This window comes from Taudactylus pleione, unplaced genomic scaffold, assembly GCF_031769625.1.
Source record: "Taudactylus pleione unplaced genomic scaffold, aTauple2 ptg000265l, whole genome shotgun sequence".
In the NCBI taxonomy this organism is placed as follows: Eukaryota; Metazoa; Chordata; class Amphibia; order Anura; family Myobatrachidae; genus Taudactylus; species Taudactylus pleione.
Genome location: NW_028284667.1, coordinates 288,658 through 313,422, shown reverse-complemented (window position 1 = coordinate 313,422; position 24,765 = coordinate 288,658). Strand labels below are relative to the sequence as shown.

General features: G+C 43.7%; 1 protein-coding gene across 1 annotated transcript; it reads left to right on the top strand.

Annotated features, from left to right (window-relative positions):
• The first annotated feature begins 820 nt into the window (after positions 1 to 820).
• Positions 821 to 20,564, top strand: LOC148513952 (uncharacterized). Its single transcript, XM_088481184.1, has 18 exons — positions 821 to 1,428; positions 2,507 to 2,587; positions 3,691 to 3,801; positions 4,980 to 5,067; positions 5,562 to 5,698; positions 6,230 to 6,355; positions 6,738 to 6,917; positions 8,758 to 8,901; positions 10,046 to 10,168; positions 10,515 to 10,602; positions 13,211 to 13,280; positions 13,546 to 14,329; positions 15,172 to 15,429; positions 15,912 to 16,169; positions 16,530 to 16,613; positions 17,084 to 17,141; positions 17,532 to 17,595; positions 20,426 to 20,564. The coding sequence occupies exons 1-16, from the start codon at positions 1,384 to 1,386 to the stop codon at positions 17,132 to 17,134; spliced, it is 2,628 nt and encodes an 875-aa protein (XP_088337310.1). The 5' UTR covers positions 821 to 1,383; the 3' UTR covers positions 17,135 to 17,141; positions 17,532 to 17,595; positions 20,426 to 20,564.
• The last annotated feature ends 4,201 nt before the right edge of the window (positions 20,565 to 24,765 follow it).

Here is a 24,765-nt window from a genome sequence, read left to right as displayed (position 1 = left end):
GTGATAAATTTCACTGTGTATGATAAATGGTGCTCCAGCCAATCAGCTCTCAACTGTTAGAAAAATGATAGTTGGGAGCTGATTGACTGGAGCACCATTTATCATACACAGTGAAATTTATAACTCTTTTTTTATAAAACTCATTAGTAAATGGGGGCCTATGTTTGAAAAATGATAGGAGCTGGTTGGTTGGTGCTTTATCTCCATCCAGGGCTTAGTACAATAGACCTATAAAGCTATCAGCTGGAGAGCTTAGTACACAATCAGCCAATCAGAAGTGACCAGCTGGTGCTGCTGCTGGTCACCATCATTGTGTGTGGTAGTACCAGCACTCCAGCCATCGCAAGAGATACATCTCCAGGCTGCTTCAGTCATAATTATGAGAACACGCCTCCTTTCCTTCCCTTCCTCATGCTACTGCTCCAGGGCCTAAGAAATCCTAAGTGTAGGAGGCACCAATATTTGAATATGGAGGTCTATGCACTTTTTATGGTATGTAGATGCAGTATGAAAATACATATCTGACTCAGAACAATAGATGAGCCTCCCTCTGTATACGTTTCCACTGATGCATAGTATGGGACTGAATGTATCACAAACACATACCTCTCCTGGAGGGACACAATGCTCTGGTCCTAGACTTCCCTGGTAATTTATGATTGGTGGCGGCTCCAGAGGTGGGGCTGCAGCATAGTCCAAAATTCAAATAGGGGAGTCACACCAACTGCCAGTGAGTCCCGGCCAGTGATGTTTGGCAATGTGTGAAATGACTGTTGGTGTGGCTCCCCTATTTGAATTTTGAACTGCGCTGCAGCCCCTCCTCTTACTAGGGAAGTCCAGGACCAGACCATTGTATCCCTCCTGGACATCCTTGTGTATCAATGCCTATTTCCCTATAGATTGTAAGCTTGCAAGCAGGGTCCTTTGACCTTTATGTCAGTCTGTTATTACCCTGTTTTGTTCTATAAATATTTCCAATTGTAAAGCGCAACGGAATATGCTGCGCTATATAAGAAACTGTTAATAAATAAATAAAATGTTGGGAGGTATGCAGACACACACAGCGCACAGATAATACACATCACTGCTGTGTGTGATGATTACATTTCTGCTCATCCCAATTAGGTGTTTTTATTTACTGACATGTAGTCATCACATTGTATTTACTATTAACCCCCAATGCCCTGCCTGAGTTACATAGCAGTGCCCCCCTGCCAGGGCTGCTAGTGATGTCATAGTGGCAGCTGATGATGCCACTATTGGAGGTGTGATGGGTATAACAGGGCAGCTGGATGATTCCTGTGTCATATCTGATATTGCTGGACTAGTGACAGTACAGATATATTTTTCTTCTCATTTCTGAGTAGATAAAATGATTTTAAGATGAAGAAGACAGGAAATAACCATCCTAAAGACCATCAAATGACTGTAAGTATCTCTTATAGAGCTGCCATGGACTCACTGTATTATTATTTGCTACTGATAATAGGTCACTGTTATAGGATTTCATATAAGTTCAGGGTAGAGTTAGATACATTAGTTTTAAATACTCCCATTTCTCTGTATTTATACTATTTACTGTGGAGTATTTATGGTTTGCTTAATAGCTTTCCAGACTTTCTAATAATTATGTTGAGGTTCTGAAAATATTTAAAATAAAAGCAAACATTTTGTGAAATGCTGTTATACAAGGGGAAGTACATCTATATCACTGTTGCTTTATATTAATGGTTTTTGTTTTTGCCTCTATAGTGGGGCTTCAATTAGACATCAAATTTGAGTGGTAAAAAAAATGTCCAATTCAATATACAGACGATAAGGGACATTAAAGGGCGATGAGCCCGTTAAGTTAATACACAATAACGTTTTATCGCCTGTAATTGGATCCCCTATGACTTTATTCCTGCAGCCAGTTATCCTTACTGCTGATTTCCGATGCTGTCATATTCCTGAGATACTAATGGTGCGTACACACTGGGCGATTAAAGTGGACGACTGAACGATAACGATATCGTTATCGTTCAGTCGTCCACTTTATCGTCCATTTTTAACACAAAAAAGATGAACGATGACGACGACGCGCGTTCCCGCGGGTCGTTCGTCATCCTCGTTCATCGGGCTGACATGCAGGCCAACCTGACGACCTCGTCAGGTTGCTGCATGTCAGGGAATGGGTGAGAGAGCCCAGCGCTGAACGATATCGCTAATGATATCGTTCAGCGGCTGTGCTCAATGTCATGAACGACATTGAGCACAGCCTGCCGGGGACACACTAGACGATATCGCTCAGGGAGCATATCGTCTAGTGTGTATGCACCATAACTCATCTCGCTGATTGGGGTTTTACAACTGGCTCCAACTGTAAAATAGTCCTTTATTTATTACACATCACCAAGTCAGACCAAGACAATTGTCCTTTCTCACGGCACAGAATTGGCTAGGTTGGGAAATTACCTTGGCATTAAAAATCCTTCTTTGTTCTTATGTCTGTTTCATTATTTCACAGGTCGCTCTACGCATCCGTCCATTTAATAGGACAGAGGCTAAGAGCAGCGCCCGATGCATTATACACCAGCTCGGGCAGCAGGTAAGAAAAGGCTAATAACATTATTTAGTTTAAATAATTGAATTAGTTTAATATTTAACACAGTTCATTTTAAAATAGTTTTCTTACCAGTACACTATTATTAGATTTATTTGTTGTTTAAAGTACATTATTTTATGTTACAGCACATTTACTTTGATTTATCACATTGTATATAAATTTGTGTTTAGAAATAAACATGATAAAACTAAATATTTTGCTTTGTGTATCAGAGGTGGATCGCTATCCAAGGTCCCATATACCCATAAGCAAATTAGAGTAAGGACCTTACTGCTCAGATAGTGCCAGGTTTTGTCTCTCTGTGCACAAGAAATGGGGAAATCATGGACCATTGCTGGACTATACAAATTCTGGGCCTGTTGCAAAACACCATTGCAGGACTCCTAAGCTCCTCCTCCCTCTTACTAACCAGCTGATTATATTTGTCAGACAGGGATGTGACCTCACAGACCAATAGGAATTGGTGAGCTTTCTGCTTGTGGCTTCCTATTGGTCTGCATGATCACACACCCCTAGGCTGCACATGCAGCACCGCACCAGCTATTGCTATATCCTATGAAGATAGTGATAGGAGAAGGTGTATCTATATTTATACTGCAGATAGGCCGGACAACATCTTCCATCTTGCGCTATCTGCCCAATCCAGGGCTCTCGGTTCAGTAGGGAAAAAAGATGTCAAGCACATATTTTATGGACAGTAACATACAGCATTTCCCTCCAATAAGGAGGGTATGCTGAGACTTGTAGTTCCACAATAGTTAGCAAAACACTTAAGGCACAGTCCAATAAGTTATTACAATATGTCTCACTTACAGTTGGACGGACCCCCAGGCTTATGAGGTAGACCATTCTGTGTCTTAAGGGCCTAAGAACCAGTGACTGGTAGAGCTTTTATAGATATCAACAAAATGTTTCTGGAAGCTGTGCTGAAATGCTGACAAATATCACTTTATACTCCCGAATCACGTGTGACTTTGTCGTCATCCATTCATACAAACTGGACTCAATATCTTCTGCTCCATCCGCAGAGGTGCTTGTAGAACCTGGTGACATCTACTAAACATGTGTCTTCTCTTTCCTTACAGACAGTACTACTGCAGGACCCTGGCGAGGATCCTGATGATGTCCTGCGTTGCTGCAGGACAAGAGAGAGGACGTTTACCTTTCATGAGGTGTTTGATCAAGCAGCTACCCAGGTGATTGTAATCCTAAGATCAGTGGCATCACAAAGGGGGTGCGGTCCTCACCCAGGTGTCACCCGCTGAGGGGTTGACACCAAGGTCCAGACTCCCCCCTCACTGACAGGAGCATTAAGTAGTAGCATTAAGTGCAGCACTCGGCTCCTAACACTGAGGGAGCCGGCCAGCACTGCATACAGGTACCTCCTGCCCCCCCAAGTAATAGGCATGGGGGGTTTGGACCGTGAGGCCCTTGCTCATGAGTCCACACCCCTTTTAGTTGGCACGCGCACAGCATCCCTCCTCACCCTGGGTGACACTGCAGGGAGGGACGCCACTGCCTGAGATATTTACAATGAATAATAAAAGTTAGTATATGTAATACAGTACTCAGGGACATCTTATGAGAGGAGGGTTCCTGTTTGTAACCTCTGAAAGGGTCCCCCCAAACCATTGTACACGAGGTGCAGTCTCTGGTACTCAGGGCCATAGAGAGTGCTGCCGGGCCCAGGAAAAGAGGGGGCATGGCCTAATCGCGGGAGGCACCAACATGCCCTCTTGAGAAAAAAAAACACTTTTGTAGCCGCGCTGCAAGCTGGGGAGGGGGCACTGTGAGCCCCTCAGTGCGGTGCAAAGCCAGGGGGGTGTGTGGTCAGTGTGATCGCTCCCCCCCATAGGCATAGGAGATTGCTGTGGCTGCTGCTTAGCAGCCGCAAGCAATCTCCCACTGCGCTGGGCTGCCGCGAGGGAAAGAGGAGGGAGGGGGAGGCAGCACCAGGCCCATCTGGCCTGGGCCCAGGTAAATTGTACCCGCTCCCCCCCTCTCTGCGCCCCGGCTGGTACTGTGCCAGAGCCTATTGTGCATGCATATATCTCCAGGAAAATGGTGCCACAAGGTAGATTTCTTTTGAGGTGGCTGCATGGTAAGTACATTTAGTGTGTGTATGGAGTGTGGTGTGGGCCCCCCTGGACTCAGGTGCCCATGTGCACCACACACCCTACACCCATTATACATATAGTAGCGCTGGCCATGCTGCATCTTAATTAGCGCATGAGAACAATTTATCATCACATGTGAATGTAGCATCAGACATTAGTCTGTACAGCTATAATTTCTCCTTATTCAGTATAGAGCATATTTTAAAAAATGTTTGCCTGATTGCTTATGTAGCATCAATAAACGTGTCTCATTTCAGGAGCATGTTTATCAGTCCACAATGAAGAACCTAGTGGATGGTATAATTTCAGGGTACAATGCTGCCATATTTGCGTATGGCCCAACAGGTAAACTTAATGTTATTAAATCATAAGTATAATTGTTTATATTGTATTTGTAAAAGTAGTGAGCTGGTGAAATGAGTGGTGGTAAAAACATGTGGACCATCTGTATTAGTAATTGGAGCTAGTAGTTTCCTTATGGGCTGTGCAATTATCCATGTGGTTCCAGAAAGTGAGGCGTTAGGTGCATGGCAGCTTGTGAATACAACTGTTTCTAAACTCTCACTGTCCAGGGAATAGGTGCACCCATCACCAAATTTAATAGGCAACATTTTATGGTCAAAACAAATATACAATAGTGCACAGTCTATCCATTCACTAACAAGTGGTGAAATTTCTGAGAGAGGGAACTGATGAGCAGCATCCTGATGAATATTGGTTTAGTCACATGATGTCTGTCACTGTTCATTACTGACACGACACATTGTATAATTGCATATCTGCCATTCTTTCTTGTAACATCAGCGAGTGTATGCTTAATAGCTTTATATTTATTACAGGCACCGGGAAGACATTTACCATGATGGGCAATGGTCATGAACCCGGAGTGATATTCCGCACTCTGAAAGATCTATATAAGACCATCGAGGTGCAGAGAGGGCAGAATAAATTCTCTGTTTCATTGTCCTATGCTGAGGTAAATATGTGAGGAATATATGTTTGGTTTATATTCTGTGTGTCTTATTTGGAGTTGGATGGAACTCTGGGGGTTTCTGCATAAGATATGCATTTACATACTGCACATGTACAGGCAGCGGGAAACATGCATAGGCCAAGTGTATTGCAGCACATTTAGACATGATGCATAGGCAGATTTGGAGATGTGCGTCTATTGCCAGTGCTATAGGGCCGGATGCAACTACACAGAGTGATGATGTAAATGACCCCTCTACATGTGCAGTCAGGGCATAACTAGTATTCACCAGGCCCCCTAGCAAAGTTTGAGGGGGACCCCTACTCTGCTTACAATTCATGGGGACTAGTGCAGAACTGAAAGCTCAGATGGGCCCTTGCCATGTATGTACTGGCCCCCGGAATACCTTTCCTCATGATATACAGCATCTGGAGAACCACAAGTAACCCAAGTCCATTCCAGAGAGTAAATGTGGATTACATACTTGTCGTGCTTGTATTGCAGAGAGCGATTATTCCTTCATTACATTTTCAGGTCTACAATGAAAAAGTTGAGGATCTGCTAAGACCGTCCTCTGGATGTTTGACCCTCAGAGAGGATCCCTATGGCAACACCAGGATAGAAGGGATCGCTGAGTTCTTCCCCAGCAGCCCTGAAGAGGTGACTATCATTAATCTTTGCCAACCCTATGCAGCATCCATGCTTCACCACTAGTCATCCCTGTCTATATTATTATTATTATTATTATTATTATTATTATTATTATTATTATTATTATTATTATCACCTTTTATTTATAAGGCACCCTAAGGGCTCTGCAGCACTGAACAAGGGGGGTACAAATAACAATGTTATATAAGTACAGACTAATACTAACAGGTTTGCTTTCTGCAAAGAACCTATTAATGTGTGAATTAATAAGAGGGCCCATGATTATGTGATTGCTGGTGTCGTGGCCCCATTGTAGCTATAACACATGGGTGTAACTTTATGAGTTGTAACCATAAAAGTGTTGGTGCATCTATATTACTTTCTTTTTCAGGCCATAGCATTACTGATGAAAGGGAACAAGCGCCGCTCTAAGGCAGCCACAGCTGCCAATAAGAACTCATCCCGCTCCCATGCTGTGTTACAAGTCACCGTAAAGCAGACGAGCAGTGATGGAGTGTGCACCGGCAAGCTTTACATGGTAGACCTGGCAGGATCAGAACGAGCATCCCAGGTATCACTTGTGATTTATATATCATCATTTCTTTGTATTTTCCCTTGCAGTGCCAAAGAGGTAGGGGCATTTTAGGAGAGGAGGGGGCCTGTGTACAGCCTCCATTTGGGCCCCCTCCTCTCTACTGCGCATGCGTGGGTCTCCAGGAAAATGGCGCCCGTGCCTTATTCCCAGGGACATCTTTTCTGCACATTCACAAGTCACCGTAAAAATGGTCACCGCCATTTTTCCTGTGATTTTTGCAGTACTCTAAAGACTGCGGAAAGGTAAGCATTACTAAATATTGGTGCAGGGTGTGATGTGTGGGCCCCCCTGGTCTCAGGGGCCCGTGTGCACTGCACACCTTGCACCCATTATAAACGGCCCTGCAAATAGGTGAATATAAGTTTGCTGTCCTGTTGCAGTGTTCATGTTTTACCACTAGTCATTACTATCTACTCTAGAGAGAGAATATTTGTCATTTACATCAGTCCCTGCCCATTGCAGCTTACAGTCAAAATTCTCTAGCACACACACACACTCCAAAACAGGGGTCCATTTTTTGCCCAGCTGCCAATTCACCTGCCAATATGATTTTTTAGGAAATCAGAGCACCCAGAGAGAACCCACGGAATCACAAAGAGGAACATGCAATGTATTTTCAGGAATATAGAAGGTTATTAAAACTGCACTATGCTAAATGCTTTGGTTTTGGACCAGTGAGCACTGACATTTCACCCAGAGCATGTTTGGGTATATGCCTACTATCTGCTCTGCAAACTAGAGAACAATCTCCAGATGTGCACTGTGCAAGATTTGTTCCAGTTCTGCTCTGTACAACAAGGAGCTGTGATGTGCCAACACCATACATATTAGGCTAGGCAGCTAGGCACACCTTCACTCCTCCTAACTCCTCCCCTTTGCCTTTATATTGTTCTGCTCCTCCATAGATGCAGCCACCTTGCTTGGTAGAGTTAAACCATGATGGAAATCTAGGTGCTCTCTCACACAAAGACTTAATATGGCATAATTGCGCCTTGTCCCAACCCTTGTCCCCTGAGCACACCATGTCATGATGTTGCATGCATTACATCATCACATCACGCACAGGCCATGATCGACAGCTGTGGGGAGGTACTAGTGGCCCATTGCTACATATGGCCCTGCTTGCACAAAGTGAGGTGCAGAGCGAGGCCAAAGCTGCTGTTGCATTGTGCAACATAAATTATATTCATTATGTGTATAATTATCAGGGAGCTAAGTGGTCCTAGGGTAGTTCTTGTTCTGTATTCTGAGGTGGCATGAAAAGTACTATAAGCTCTTTTCTTTGATTAAAGCACTTGTGTACATTGTAGTTTATTTTTGCATCTGTTTGTAGTGAAATGAGCTCAGTGTTAGTGGGTTATACCAGTGCCATTCATGTGTATAACTCTTTTTTCTCGTGTTTGTAATCCTCCCTAAGCGTGGCCTCTCTCCCTTTAGAGCAGTGATTCCCAATCTGTTACCGGCCACCACCCCCTTGGTTACATACATTTATTTCACTGCCCCCCCACCCACTGAGACCTTACTCATAACAAATTTTGATTAGTTATATTTTAATTAATAACATAAACCAATATCAAATCAATGATGATAATGTAATTATTATTTTTTTAGCAGCTTGGGGTAAATTACATGCAGTAAGAAAAAAATTTCGGCCAATATCACTAAGAAATAAAAAGGTGAATGGGGATCACTGTCTTGGGACACAATTGAAGTAAATTTATGTAAATAGTTTAATCATAGTTTACGTGTTTGTACTACATCCACACCGTGACTGACGCCAGATGTGTTCTCATAATCTTTTCTGTTTCTATGTCAGACTAAAAACAGTGGGCAAACTTTCAAAGAAAGTGGCTATATAAACCGCTCCCTTCTGGCCCTAAGGAATTGCATCATGGCGCTACGCAAGAGACCAGGCAGCCATATCAATTATCGGGACAGCAAATTGACCTGGCTGCTAAAGGTATGTTATTACTATGAGATCTCCTACACACATATGCTGTCAGGGACAGTGATAAGAGAGAAGGCCCCTTGTGCAGTCTCCATACAAGCCTACCCCTCCTCTTGTAGTCACATGTGCTAATTAGGCTCTGGAACTGCACCCAGAACTTTGGAATAATGTCACCCATGTCCATTATCCCAGTGACTACATTGGTGATTATAGCAGCATTGACAATGTGTTAAATATAGGTTATTGGTGCAGGGTGTGCGGTGTGAGACCACAGGACATGTGCACCACATACCCTGCACCCTTTATAGAGACGGGATGTAGTTAAAATGCCAGCGGACAAGATACCAACTGCTGATATACCAACGCCGGAATCCCGACTGGTGGCAAAATGCCAAACATCCGGACAGAGGTAGCTATCCACGGCAATGGGGGGTTTGGTTTAGGCACGAAGGTGGGGGGAGATTAGGGTTAGGCACCCCAGGGCAGGTTAGAGTTAGGCTGCTGGGAGGGGGTGTTAGGCACCACTGGTGGGAGGTTAAGGTTAGGCACCCCCCCAGGTTAGGTTTAGGGTGCAGGAAGGGGAGGTTAGGGATAGGCACTAGGGGGAAGTTAGGGTTAGGCACCTCTAAGGGAGGGTTAGGGATAGCATACTTACTACCCTTGTCGGATCTTGACTATGCAGGGTACCGGCATTGGGATTTGAACCGGCGGCTATTGAGCCGCCGGTATTTTATACCCATCCCATAGATACACCCATGACTGTGGTTAATAAGTAGCATTTGTCACTTAGATATTTTTTGAGGAAACAAGCATTTAGGAATATGAATGGGAGTTTTCAAACAGTGCCATTAAGAGACTTTATGCCCTGGTATTAAAGGGATGTGTGATCCCCTTTGAAAATGCTAAGGACCTAGGTAAAAGGACAGTGGCTACAGCATCCATGCCAGAATCTCAGTCATCATTGCTGCTAACACATTGTTGTGTAATTTTATCTCACACAATGGCTGCAATCAATCATGATATTATATAATTAGTCCATCATTTGTTTCTCACAAACATAGTATAAAATAATAGTAGATCTTTAAACTGCTCATTACACTATGTAAGGATTCCTCAGTGATCTCTCCCATAATAACCAGAGCTTTATCTATCACAGGGCGCACTGAGTGGCAGGAGCAGAATGGTGATGATCACACACATCAGCCCTGCGGATGCTGCCTATGAAGACTCTAGCAGCACACTCACCTATGGGAGCAAGGCCAAGCACATCAAAACACTGGTGAGCAGCCCCCAAGGGGTATTTATCTATGTTACTGGATAAAAGTGTGGTAGAACAAGGGATTTATTATTAAATAAAACAAACATTAGGAACATTCAAAATCAGTTTTATTAGAAGATTGGTTGGAATGTGATCTTTTACCTTCTATTAGAAATTCATCTGCCAATTAAAATATGTTAAAAGGATATATTACAGGCTCAATCTGTCATAAAAGCTACATCTGTGGTATTACATGTCTGTGTGAGGCCACGTAGGTTACCCATCTATAATCTCCTGTCTCCCTGCTTTCTCTGAGTGTGCCAGTGCCCAGTAACTAACTCTCTGCTGTTTACCCCTCCTCCTGCAGGTGGAGAGGAACCGTGTTTGTACCCCCCACAAAATCCCTGAAGCTGCAAGAGAAGACAAAGTGCAGCTGAAAGACTCTCGTCCTCCAGGTATTCTTGTTTTTTTTAATGAAAAGATCGAGGGGTCTGTTTATCATAGTTGTGCGCTAACAATCTGCATCACCTCTTATCTCAGCAATACTAATTGTAGTTGTGCCACAATTTACAGTGCTGGGTGGTTGGGAGATACAGTCAGGTGCATAAATATTGGGACATTGACAGAATTTTCATATTTTGTCCTCTATTCACCACCACAATGGCTTTGAAATGAAACAAACAAGATGTGCTTTAACTGCAGACTTCCAGATTTAATTTGAGGGTAATTACATCCAAATCAGGTGAACGGTGTAGGAATTACAACGGTTTCTATATGTGCCTCCCACTTTTTAAGGGGCCAAAAGTAATGGGACAAACTAAACAATCCTAAATCTAACTTTCACTTTTTAATACTTTGTTGCAAATCCTTGGCAGGCAATTACAGCCTGAAGTCTGGAACGCATAGACATCACCAGACGCTGGGTTTCATCCCTGGTGATGCTCTGCCAGGCCTCTACTGCAAATGTCTTCAGTTCGACTCAAAAGCTATTTCATGGACAGGTGTGGGCTATTCCCTCGTTATTTCATTATCAATTAAGCAGGTAAAAGGTCTGCAGTTGATTCTAGATGTGACATTTGCATTTGGAATCAGTTGCTGTCGACTCTCAATATGAGATCCAAAGAGCTGTCACTATCAGTGAAGCAAGTTATAATTTGGCTGAAAAATCAAAATAAACCCATCAGAGAGATAGAAAAAACATTAGGTGTGGTCAAATCAACTGTTTGGAACATTCTTAAAAAGAAAGAACGCACCGGAGAGCTCAGCAACACCGGAAGACCACGGAAAACAACTGTGGTGACAGAAGAATTATTTCCCTGGTGAAGAAAAACCCCTTCACAACAGTTGGCCAAATCAAGAACACTCTCCAGGAGGTAGGTGTATAAGTGTCAAAGTCAACAATCAAGAGAAGACTTCGCAAGAGTGAATATAGAGGGTTCACCACAAGATGTAAACCATTGGTGAGCCACAAAAACAGGAAGACCAGATTAGAGTTTGCCAAACAACATCTAAAAAAGCCATTACAGTTCTGGAACAACATCATATGGACAGATAAGACAAAGATCAACTTGTACCAGAGTGATGGGAAGAAAAGAGTATGGAGAAGGAAAGGAACTGCTCATGATCCAAAACATGATGTGACTGCTGACAAAAGCAGCAGAATGAATTCTGAAGTGTTTCGGGCAATATTATATGCTCATATTCAGACAAATGCTTCAGCACTCATTGGACGGCGCTTCACAGTGCAGTTGGACAATGACCCGAAGCATACTACAAAAGCAACCAAAGAGTTTTTTAAGGCTAAAAAGTGGAATGTTATGCAATGGCCAAGTCAATCCCCTGACCTGAATCCGATTGAGCATGCATTTCACTTGATGAAGACAAAACTCAGTGGCAAACGCAGGATTTCTAGAGGGGGGTTTCCAAATGCTTGATTTTAGAGTGAGTGTGGCCTGTCCACGAAGAGGGCATAGTGTGTCATAATCACAGCATATACAGGACCAGCAATCACAGTAAGCCATTAGATGCGGCAGTAGGGCCATCCTGCCTGAGCTGAATGTTTTTATGTCAGATGTGAGCACAATTACAGAGCATTGGAGCAAGTTTGGGAGTCTGGGGGAGAGGCAGAAGAACCTAGCACTGCCCTGGACCTATATGTACATATCGGTCTTCTTATGTACTGGATAGTGTATTATTATATAGTATTAATAATTAGCCCTATAGATGGTCTATAGCAGTGCACCCCTAACAGTGCATGTTTTCCACATCTTCTAGTTGGTGCACAGGTATATTCATTACTGGCTGACACATTTTAAAAGATCCACAGGTGGTGCTAATTATTTCATTTGTGATACTGAGAACAACATGCAGCACTAGTAACATTATATTATATTACTATTTCTATTGTGGTCATGGTGTTGGCTGGGGAGGGGGGTTTCCAGGCAGATAGAAACCCCCCCCTGTGTTTGCCTATGAAACTGAAGGGAAAATGCCCCAAGAACAAGCAGGAACTGAAGACATTTGCAGTAGAGGCCTGGTAGAGCATCACCAGGGATGAAACCCAGCATCTGGTGATGTCTATGCGTTCCAGACTTCAGGCTGTAATTGTCTGCAAATGATTTGCAACAAAGTATTAAAAAGTGAAAGTTAGATTTAGGATTGTTTAGTTTGTCCCATTACTTTTGGCCCCTTAAAAGTGGGAGGCACATATAGAAACCGTTGTAATTCCTACACCGTTCACCTGATTTGGATGTAATTAACCTCAAATTAAATCTGAAAGTCTGCAGTTAAATCACATCTTGTTTGTTTCATTTCAAAGCCATTGTGGTGGTGAATAGAGGCCAAAATATGAAAATTCTGTCAATGTCCCACTATTTATGCACCTGACTGTATGTACATATGATGGTCTTTACAGTTGCAGGTTAGGCAAAGGAAGCGACTGACCTAGTTTCAATAGGAACAAATAGGGGTTTACACTTCTAAACTATAATCCATTGACTAACTGAAGCAAAACATATACTAGACATAGTAGTAACTGTACTATTTCTGTATTCTTTTCCACAGAGCCAGCTCATAAGGATCATAAGGACAAAGCCTCCAGTTCCAGAAACGCTGGTCCTAAGAGACGCTCTGCGTACGTACTTTGTGCAGATATTACATGAACAATATGTAACAATGTGATTTATGGATATTAATATAGAATAAAGAAAATTAATGTCATTTATAGATAAGAATAGATTATTATGAAGTATTTTTTTAGCTATCATTATTCAAACGTTAACCATATTACACAATATAATATCTAGCGATGGGTACATTATTATATTGTATTAACCTTAGCTATTGTTACATTCTCATGGAGTCCTTTAGGTGCAAATGTGTTTGATTTCTCGTTTTAGGGCTTTGCTGCATAAATTGCCCCCCGTGATCCCTATGCCTATGCCAAGAGAACACCTGGCAGTACCTGAGGTCGTGGTCTCTATGCCAAGAGAACACCTGGCAGTACCGGAGGTTGTGGTCCCTATGCCAAGAGAACACCTGGCAGTACCGGAGGTAGTGGTCCCTATGCCAAGAAAACATCTGGCATTACCTGAGGCCATGGTCCTTATGCCAAGAGAACACCTGGCAGTACCTGACGCCATGGTCCCTATGCCAAGAAAACACCTGGCAGAACCTGAGTCCGTGGTCCCTATTCTAAGAAAACACCTGGCAGTACCTGAACCTGTGGTTTCTATGCCAAGAGAACACCTGGCAGTACCTGCGGTCGTGGTCTCAATGCCAAGAGAACACCTGGCAGTACCGGAGGTTGTGGTCCCTATGCCAAGAGAACACCTGGCAGTACCGGAGGTAGTGGTCCCTATGCCAAGAAAACATCTGGCATTACCTGAGGCCATGGTCCCTATGCCAAGAGAACACCTGGCAGTACCTGACGCCATGGTCCCTATGCCAAGAAAACACCTGGCAGAACCTGAGTCCGTGGTCCCTATTCTAAGAAAACACCTGGCAGTACCTGAACCTGTGGTTTCTATGCCAAGAAATCACCTGGCAGTACCTGAGGCCAAGGTCCCTATGACAAAAAAACACCTGGCAGTACCTGAGGCTGTGGTCCATAAGCCAAGAAAGCACCTGGCAGTACCTGAGGCCGTGGTCCATAAGCCAAGAAAGCACCTGGTAGTACCTGAGGTAAGTGCTTTCAGTGTAATTGTGGCTTCCTACACTTTCCTTATGTCCTAGTATTTATAGATATGTTTGTCACACCAATGTAATGCTTATTACATTGACATTTACATCTTAAAATAAAAAGATAATTGGTAGTGGACATGTCCATAAGATAAGCTAAATATATATAACTAAGAAAGTTGAAAAAAGCCATGAAAAACCTCCAGATAAAACTAGTAAAACAGATATATTCCAATTATATATATATAACATATCTAATCATTTATTGTAGTATTTTAGAATAAAGCTATTCTTGTAATAAAATATCACCATTTATTTATTTTTAAGTTATACTGCACTTGAGGATATGAGAGTAGTTACCCTTCACACCTTCTCCCCATATTCTTACCCTATTTGTGTCAGACATAGGGGGAGATGTATCAAAACTTGGAGACATAAATAGGAGAGAGATAAAGTACCAACCAATCAGATTCTAAACATAGCCTATAACATGACAGAAGCTGATTGGTTGGTACTTTATCTCTCTCCGAGGCGTGATACATATTCCTCATAACCTCCCTTCTTAAACATTCTTAGCATGTAAATTTTAACAACATTTCCTAGAACTAGGGTTTGGGGAGTTTTTTTTAATATATATATATATATATTATGGTTTTACATAAATAAAAATGAAACTGTGATTGTTTGAGCTTTATCATTATATACTCTTTTCTCCACCTCTCTGGGGAATACTTCACCATTGTATCCTGGTCATTCATGTTACAATGCCATATTCTTTTGTCTCCCTGTGTACTCTGAGTGTGCCAGTGTCAGTGACTCTCTGCTGTCCACCCTTCCTCCTGCAGGTGAAGGCTCACCATGTGAGTCTGGCCCACAAGATCCCTGAGGGCGCCAGAAAAATCAATGTTCATCTGAGACTCCTGGCAGTACCCGAAGTTGTGGTTCCCATGCCGAGAAAACACCTGGCAGTACCTGAGGCCATGGTTCCTATGCCTAGAAAACACCTGGCAGTACCTGAGACCGTGGTTCCTATGCCTAGAAAACACCTGGCAGTAACTGAGGCCGTGGTTCCTATGTCTAGAAAACACCTGGCAGTACCTGAGGTAAGTGCTTTCAGCATGGGCTTTTTTAGAGAGGAGGGGGCCTGTGTGTGATCTCTGTCTGGGCCCCCTCTCTCCCCAGTGGCCAGCAGCGCTCAGCGCTGCACCTGTAGACCACGGGCACTAGAGCGTGCACAGGTCACCGGAAAAATGTTGCGCCCGCCATTTTCCCCATGATTTCCCTAGTGTGCATGTGGAAAATTCCTGGAAAAATAGCTGTGGTGGCCATTTTTCAGGTATTTTTGTCCAGCGCTGCAGTCTGACATGGGACTTCGGATGGGTAAGTATTAAAGCATATGGGTGCAGGGTGTGAAACTGTGATTGTTTAAACTTTATCATTATATACTCTTTGTTTCACCTCTTTGGGGAACACTCCACCATTATATCCTGGTCATTCTTGTTACTATGACATATTCTCTTGTCTCCTGTGTACTCTAAGTGTGCCAGTGTCAGTGACTCTCTGCTGTCCACCCTTCCTCCTGCAGGTGAAGGCTCACCATGTGAGTCTGGCCCACAAGATCCCTGAGGGCGCCAGGAAAATCAATGTTCATCTGAGACTCCTGGCAGTACCTGAGGTTGTGATCCCAAAGCCAAGAAAACACCTGGCAGTACCTGATGCCATGGTTCCTATGCCTAGAAAACACCTGGCAGTACCTGAGGTTGTGGTCCCTAAGCCAAGAAAACACCTGGCAGTACATGAGGCCATGGTTCCTATGCCTAGAAAACACCTGGCAGTACCTGAGGTAAGTGCTTTCAGCAGGGGCATTTCTTGAGAGGCGGGGGCCCGTGTGTGGTCTCTGTCCAGGCCCCCTACTCTCTCTCTGGCGGCCAGCAGTGCTCAGTGCTGCACTTGTAGACTCCAGGCACTATAGTGTGAGCAGGTCACTGGAAAAATGTTGCACCCACCATTTTCCCTATGATTCCCCTAGTGCACATGCGTAAAATGCCGGAAAAATATTATACTCTTTGTTCCACCTCTTTGGGGAATACTATACCATTGTATCCTGGTCATTCTTGTTACTACGCCATATTCTCTTGTCTCCCTGTGTATTCTGAGTGTGCCAGTGTCAGTGACTCTCTGCTATCCACCCTTTCTCCTGCAGGTGATGGCGCACCATGTGAGTCTGGCCCACAAGATCCCTGAGGGCACCAGAAAAATCAATGCTCAGCTGAGACTCGTCCTCCAGGTATTCTTGTACCATGCAATTAAAAGTTAGAGGGTTCTGTTTATCATAGTTGTGGACTAACAATCTGCACCATGGCTTATCGCAGCCATACAAATTGTAGTTGCCCCTTAAGTAACCGTGCTTGGACGGTTGGGAGGTGTGTACATATGCTGGTCTTTACATTTGTGCAATATTTTAGCTGTGACACATTTTGTGAACATAAAAATAAAAACCTTCAGTGGTTAAGTGGTTAATAGAAAATATATTTTCAAAAAAGTAAAAAAGAAAAAGGCTGCCTTGGGGTATGCTGTAATGTAATAGTGTCTATTGCACAGGACTAGATTATAGATTAGGCAAAGGAAGTGACTGACCTGGGAACAAAAGGAACTAATAGTGGTTTATACTTACAAACTATAATTCATTGATTAACTAAAGCAAAACATATACCAGACATAATAATAACTGTACTATTTCTGTATTCTATTCCATAGGACCGGACTGGTAGGACAACAAGCTCAGTTCCAGGGACATTGTGCTTATGAGATGCATGTACGTACTTTGTGCAGATATCACATGAACAATATGTAAAAATGTGATTTGTGGATAGAAATTTAACATAATGACAAATACTGTAGTGTAATTTATAGATTTGAATATTATATTTTAGCTAATTCTATTTAAATGTTAATCATATACCATTATGGATCCCATTCATATACTAATCTTACCTATTTTTGCATCTCAGTAACATATAGTATATTACATTTTACTTAAAATGTCACCGTACTATATTTATTTTTCTGTGTGATAATAGAATAACTGATGAGTATAAAATGAGAAGGACAATGTCCCACTGAAGTGAATCAGCCGAGGAAGGTTATATAATTGATGTTCTCATGGAGTCATTTAGGTACAATGGTGTCTGTTTTCTCTTTTTAGGGGTGCGCTGCATAAATTGCCCCCCGTGGTCCCTATGCCAAGAAAACACCTGGCAATACCTGAGGTAAATGCTTTCAGTGTTATTGTGGCTACTTATCTTTTCCTAATGTCCTAGTATTTATACATCTTTTTATCATAACAATGTAATTTATTTATTTTTAATCGTAGTCTTGGTTTTTCAGAAAAAAAGAACATGGGGGTACAAAAAAAAAGGGGAAAAGTAGAACAATTAGGGTGGAGGCTACAGGCACAAGACAGAATGATATAAACCACGAGCGCCATTAGTCACAACCAGAATGAAAAGAAATAATAGTTTAGAAAAAACAAAAACAAGAAAAGACGGATTGGCATTACAATTAGAGATGTGCGGGTTCGGTTTTACTCAGTTCTTTTCGCCAAAATTATCCCAAGAGTTCGGATTAGTTCGGATTTATTTAATTGGCTATCCAAACCACATGATAGCCGATAGCCAATAGGATGCAGTTTTTAATATCCGAACATATCCGAGTAAAACCGAACCCGCACATCTCTAACTACCGTACAGGGCAATCAAAAGGCGAGGAATTGTAGACAGGGGAACTGAATTGTAGACAGCTCTAACATCCTTGAGGTCAGGAAGCCTCTGTAGAATACACAATTTGAGAAAGGAAAAATTAGTTTCTTGTAATTGAAATGATCTTGCAGGATCATAGGACCTGATTCAGACCCACTCGCTAAATGCGTTCGCACGCAGCCGTCAGCTGCTAAAGTATGCAAATCCTGTGATCGCACGGCAAGACATTAGTACGCCCACTTTGTCTTAGCGTGCGATCGTGCTCTGTATGTAAGACACCCACCAGCCTGTCTTAAGACGCCCACTTTCCCTTCACAACACACATCATCTCCAGGAAGTGTATGCAATAATCAGTAACATCGAGTACCATCGGAGCCATACGCAGCACTTGTGGTTGACCGTACCCTACCTCAAGCACTGCGATCACTGCAGTGTGTAACACAGCCAGGTGATGTGTACTATGATGCTTCATCTAAATTATGCACGCCCCTGCAACAGCGTTATAACACTCAGGCACGCCTGCGTTCGCACCACCACACCCCCGTTTTCATTGACCTTCCCCTGTCACCACCCACAAATGGCTCATCCTGTCACTCATTCTAGTGAGCCGTCTATGTTCAACATGTGATTGCTTCCTAATCACAGTGACTGGTTCGCGCACGCTCACTGCGTCTTATACACATGCGCAGATAGTGAAAATCGGCCAGCTGCGTGCGAACGCAGCATAGCGAGCGGGTCTGAATCGGGCCCATAGTTCATTACAATTGTAAAAATTTATAAATTCCAATAATATATAATATATCTAGTCATTCATTGTCAGTTTTGAGAATGAAGCTATCCTTGTAGTAAAATATACTCCTTTATTTGTATTTAATTAATACTGCCCATGTTACCCTTCCCACCTCCTCCACATATACTTACCTTCTCCATGTCACCTTCTTGTGCCAACACTTCCATTTTTCCCTTTTGAATATAAGCTTTCACGAGCAGGGCCCTTTTTCTTTTTGGCTACTGTACTAAAAAGAGTTAATTCTGGTCAATACTAGGAAGGATGGAATCCTTTCTGGTAAATAAAAAACAGACCTACAATATATATATGTAAAATAAATATAAATTTCAGGTCCACTCCTCAACAGTTAAGTCTCCCACATTCCTCACTGATAAAACTCTGTGCAGCAAGAGATGAAGGGAGACCAAACGCCCCTCACAGCTCTCACTCGCTGCATGATGCCCAGACATGGCTCTGTAATTTAAAAAAATTCAGTCAAATATATATTTCGGATCTTAATTTCTCCATAACTCTAACAATATTAGCAGGTGTATTGAAAATTATATATATATATATATATATATATATATACACATACACATATATGTATATAGATATATATGGGAGGCAATCGGGAAGCCGACTGCCTAAATATCGGCAGCTGGCTTCCCGACTGTCTTATCCCGGCAAGGGTGAAATGCCGGGCGCCTAGATGTAGACGCCCGCATTTCCCCAACGCTGGGAGACCGGCGCCCGGCATCACGATCGTAGTGATGCCGGGCGCCGCGAGCGGACAGCTGCGGGGGAGGAGGGTTAGGTTTAGGGCTCCCGGGGGGGACTTAGGGTTAGGCACCCCCCCGGGAGGGTTAGGGTTAGGCTAGGGGGAGGGAGGGTTAGGGTTAGGCACCCCCGCGGGGGACAGGGTTAGGCACCCCCCCCAGGGGACTTAGGTTTAGGCAGCGGGGAAGGGGGTGGTTAGGCACTTAGAGGGGGGATTAGGGTTAGGCACTTGGGGGGGAAGTTAGGGTTAGGCACCCCTAAGGAGGGTTAGGGGGGTTAGGTTAGGTTAGTGGATACTTACTTATCCACGATCGGGATTTCCAGCGCTGTCGGGCTTCCGCTGCGTCGCACTCTGCTTCTGTCGGGCTGTCGCTGACGGGAATCGAACCGCCGGCCATGCGGTCGACGGTATTTCATACCAATTCCATATATATACCTTATTCATACACGAAGATCTGGTTTTATATATATATATATGTGTGTGTTGGATTGGATGACGAATTAAAAATATTTCCTGTGGATTCCTTATACAGTATAACACAATCCCATTGGATTACAATTTAAGAGTTGGGTTTAAAAAAACACTATTTTTTTTACATAGCTAAAACTCTGATTGCTTAAACTTTGTAAATACATTTTATTTTCTGTAAGAATTCTTTGGGAAATTGTATTCTGGGTACAATTTCCCTGTCATTTCTGTTATTTTTAGAGTATTCTCACTATTGTTAAAACATAAATGATGAATTCTTCCAATGAATTGATGATCTAAAACTTTAATTGAACTCCCTTTAGATCAAGACTACAGCTCGTTGTAGCGCACGTTCTGTCAGCCATCTGGAATGTGCCCCTAGAAGGTGATGAAAAGATCCGCTTGGGCCGAGGCTGTCACCTTGCTGCATTGTCCGCTAACAACATCGGCCACCTATTAAACATCTTACCAATTACATAAACATCATTTGTAATTTTACTGGTTTCAATTCATTACATTTCATAATTGAATTTAATTGTATCCTTATTTTACTGTATTATTTTCATAAAGTTTATGTTAGGTCAGTACCTGTAGAGAGATGACAAGACCTTTAGAACTTGAGGTCTTCACCCTTCGCAAGATGCCTTTCTTTTAAAGCTAGATGTGCTTAAGCCCTCGGGATCGTATGGCCTAGATTTCCCACCCAACACACACACTAATATATAGTAGATTTTTGGACTGTGGGAGGAAGATGAAGCACCTGAAGGAAACTACACAAACATAGGGAGAACATATAAACCACACACACATAAAGAGCACTTGTCAAAGAATAATCCATGACCCCAGCGCTGTGAGGCAGTAGAGCTAACCACTGTATGTTCATGAGAAGGCAGTTAATTTACCAGTAACTGGCACTGGTTCCTGGTAACTACTACACAGACTGAATTAGCATTAATATGGACTGTGTACAGGTTCCAGCACTACCATTAGGCACCTGCCTAGGGCGCCAGCTCCTGAGGGGATGGCACTGAGACTACCAGCACAATAATAAGGATGTCGCTGTTGTCCTTATTTTACTGAACATTGGTGGCAGCCACAATTTGCATAAACCGTGGCCACGGCCGGTTCTATAATTACGCATGGTACTATGAATTCCTACCTATCTATACACCCTAAATGTCACTATTTAGCATTATAAGTCGCACAAGAAATAATTGCTTTCCAGACTTTGATTGTGTTTCCAAAGCACAAAAAGATATTATTCACCAAAAAGCAGATAGTTACACGCTGTGATCTAAATACAATTAGCGCAAACAGATTATACAATCACTAGGTACAGTCGAATACATACGCATGCGCTCTGAATCCAGATTCCCGGCATCAACTATGAAACCTCCATCAACAGCAAAGAAAAGATGACTGACTAGCAGATTCAGGGTGCTTGCATATAAACCCTTGCAGAAATAGGCAATACAATAGAACAAGTTGGCATAATCCCATTGGTTCTTCTTCCTAGTTCTCCTGTTACGATGCAGTTCATAGGTCAGTTTGTATTGTAATAGTTTTCCCACCGAAGAACAAGTCTAAACTGGCTAATTACAGAGGGCCTAATTCAGACCCGCTCGCGAGCGCTGAGCGCTCGCAAGCGGGTCAATGTTGGCCCAGTGTGCATGTGCACGAGGGAGCCGGCTCCGTCGTACGCATGCGTCGCCAAGCCGTCGCTCCTGGTCTCGCTACAAAGGGGACGTGCTGTCGATGGTGAGTGACAGCACGCCCCCTTTGGTGGGCGTGCTGGGAGCGTGGAGCGCGGGTGCCCAGACAGAGGCGTTCCCATGGGAATGCCTACCGTCTGGGGCCAGCCCCACTGACATCAGAAGTGATGTCAGTGGGAGTGCTCTCAGCTCTGATAGAGCCGAAAACACTCCAGGGCTTGCGGAAACGAGACCCTATCACAAGGGTCTCGTCGCAAGCCCGATGGTCAAGACCATCGCGATCATCTTTTTGGCCGCTCGTTATAGCTGTCGGTGGTTACCCACAGCTATGCGAGTGGCCAGGAGGCCGCTCTAAAAAAAGAGGACAGCCCTGATTCAGAGCGAGCGCTCTGTCAGAGCGTCAGGCTCTGAATCAGGGCCAGAGTACATTTCAATGCCTATCTCTCTATGATCCATAATTCCCAGACACATGTTGCGATTTCCTTGCCGATGGAACCGGAAATCTGCAAATAAACAGTGGTTCAGAATGGCACCAAACACGGTCTGTTTATCATGTACTAAACCTGAGATCATAAATACAGTCACTTTATTACATAATTAATAATGAATATAACCTTGGATATTAACCTTAATGCTAGGGAACCTTTTTATGTAAGTGTGCAGTGTGTAAGTGTAAGGATATTAAGAAAAGATGCTAGTTAGGTTTGTGCGTCTACATGTTTGTGAAGTACACCGTGGTACGTGTTTTGCAGGGTTGTTCATATTATATGTTTTAGTAAATGTATGTATTTATATAATGAGGACTTTTAACATTGTTCTATTGCGTGGGAATCGCACGATGCTAAATAATAGCATTGCCATATGTACTGATATTGTGGGATTCGCTAAAAATGTCGTGCGGCCATACACAAAATGGCGTCTTGTTGCCATTCACAAAATGGTGTCGTGCAGATTTTAATTTTACCAGATTCTATCTCAGCCAATTATCCGGCTTCGACAGTAGCAGCTGAGTACGGCGTCACACAGTGGAGGGCACCCTGGCCACGACCATGCTAATTTATTTTTTAACACAAGGCAGCCAGTAGCCTTGATCGGGGCAGGCAGCGGGTAGACTGTGTCACTGTGACACAGCTGCACCGTGCTTGTAATGGGTGGCCCCTTGCTTGTAAGGAGCGACGCAAGTGCAAACAGGGCTGGGGCTGGACGTGGCGGTGGGGGAGAGTGGGAGGGAGCCGCGGTCTGAGTTGGGTGAAGGATTGGTGCCACATTCCTGCTGCCATTGATGCAGGATGAGGCAACAGAACCACCTACCAGGACCGCCCATGATACTGAGGTGGGTGCTGTCAGGTCGGCCCTTTAATTATGCTGAACACACTGAGGAGGGAGCAGCTGAGGAGAGGGAATGCCCCCTGGCCAAGAATCTCCCTCGCATGCCTGCCTCTCTGATTTGCTGCCGCCTGCTCTAACTGTTGTGATTTGGGCAGGGTGGAGGAAGGTGCAGTTTTGGAACTCTGGGCAGCAGAAGTAGCCACAAGGCACAGGAAGCCCTCTTCATGCCTAGGCGCTGGGAAGCAGGCAAAGAATGCACCCCAACTTCTCACATTATGTGCTTACTGCTTTGTTGCTCTCTCTGGCCGGTATGAGACAGGCTCCACTTCCGAGTCTGATGTCATACACATTATTAAGTTTCTCGTATACTGATTTGTGGATGGCTCTGGCCATTTACTGTACCAATCACTGTGGCCTTTACATACTAATTAATGGAGGGCTGTAGCTATCCACCAATCTGAGTGCAGCTAACTGCAAGAGGTGACAATTCGAGCCAGAGACTGCAGGTTGCAGCACTGGAAGGGTTAGTGTCATTACCAATAACCCTGAGGTCTGGTGAGGTCTTAAGGTGCATACACACGGTCAGACTTTGTAGGACGATATGAACGATAACGTTTATCGTTATATCGTTCAGATTGTCCAGTTTTTGTCCCCTTCCAACCCCCAAACGACGGATAATGCTCGGCTCGGATGTCGATAACGATAATGACCATAGTCCGTACATGCAGTCCAACCTGGTCGATATCGACCAGGTTACTAAAGGGACCCATAGTAGTTTGGGGGTTGGTGGTGTGCTGGATGATCGATCATCTAGCACATTCAGGACGATCAGACAATATCGTTACCGCTGTCTGATCTGACTATGTGTATGCACCATTATGCTGGCATTACACTAGCACAATTTCAGACTGATTGCCCAATTTTTGACGCCTCGTACGATGAATCATGTAGAAATTGTGTAGTTTTTAAGGTAGGATATGATATGATACGCACTCCCGCGGCTCCTAAAACATATCGTATGATCAGATGTGCAGCCCATATTATCCATCATATCGTGTGCAGATCGTGCCATGTTTTTTGTGCATGCGATGCATCATGCATCCGAGCAGCGTCATTTGTTAAAAAAAAAAAAAAAGACTGATGCATGCATGGGGAGATCCGTGATGCATGCATCTGTCTTTAATACAATAAACACATATGCAGGGATGGTTCAGTGAGAAAGCACCCCGTATGTAAGCACAACCAACACCTGGCTAATCAGAACCAGCACTGGATGTCAAAATACAGTTGACAAACAATGTAGGGGTCCCCCGTATTCTGCAAAACCAGGACTGGGCTCTGATCCAGTCCTGGTTCTGGAAATACAGGGGGAAAAAATGCATAAGATCCCCCTGTATTTTCCAGAACCAGCACTGGACTTGTTCTAGTGAAGGGCTAATGCCACAGCCAGGAGAACCCTTTCACCAGGCCCCCCAGCCTAAGCATTAACCCTGACCACTAGTCAGCCCCGTCCCGTCCCAATAAAGGGGTCCCCACTCCAGGGCACCCCAGGCCCAGGCTGATAGCCCAGGGCTATCCCCGGCACCCCTGGGGTGGTTGGTGCCAGGTTGATTATGTAACAG

What these genes read in the sequence shown, in the direction of transcription:
- LOC148513952 (XM_088481184.1), top strand. Translation starts at nt 1,384, where the DNA reads ATGAAGAAGACAGGAAATAACCATCCTAAAGACCATCAAATGACT. An exon ending in GAAAGACTCTCGTCCTCCAG is followed by an intron (nt 10,603 to 13,210) that starts GTATTCTTGTTT and finishes TCTTTTCCACAG; the next exon opens with AGCCAGCTCATAAGGATCAT. An exon ending in GGTCCTAAGAGACGCTCTGC is followed by an intron (nt 13,281 to 13,545) that starts GTACGTACTTTG and finishes TTCTCGTTTTAG; the next exon opens with GGCTTTGCTGCATAAATTGC.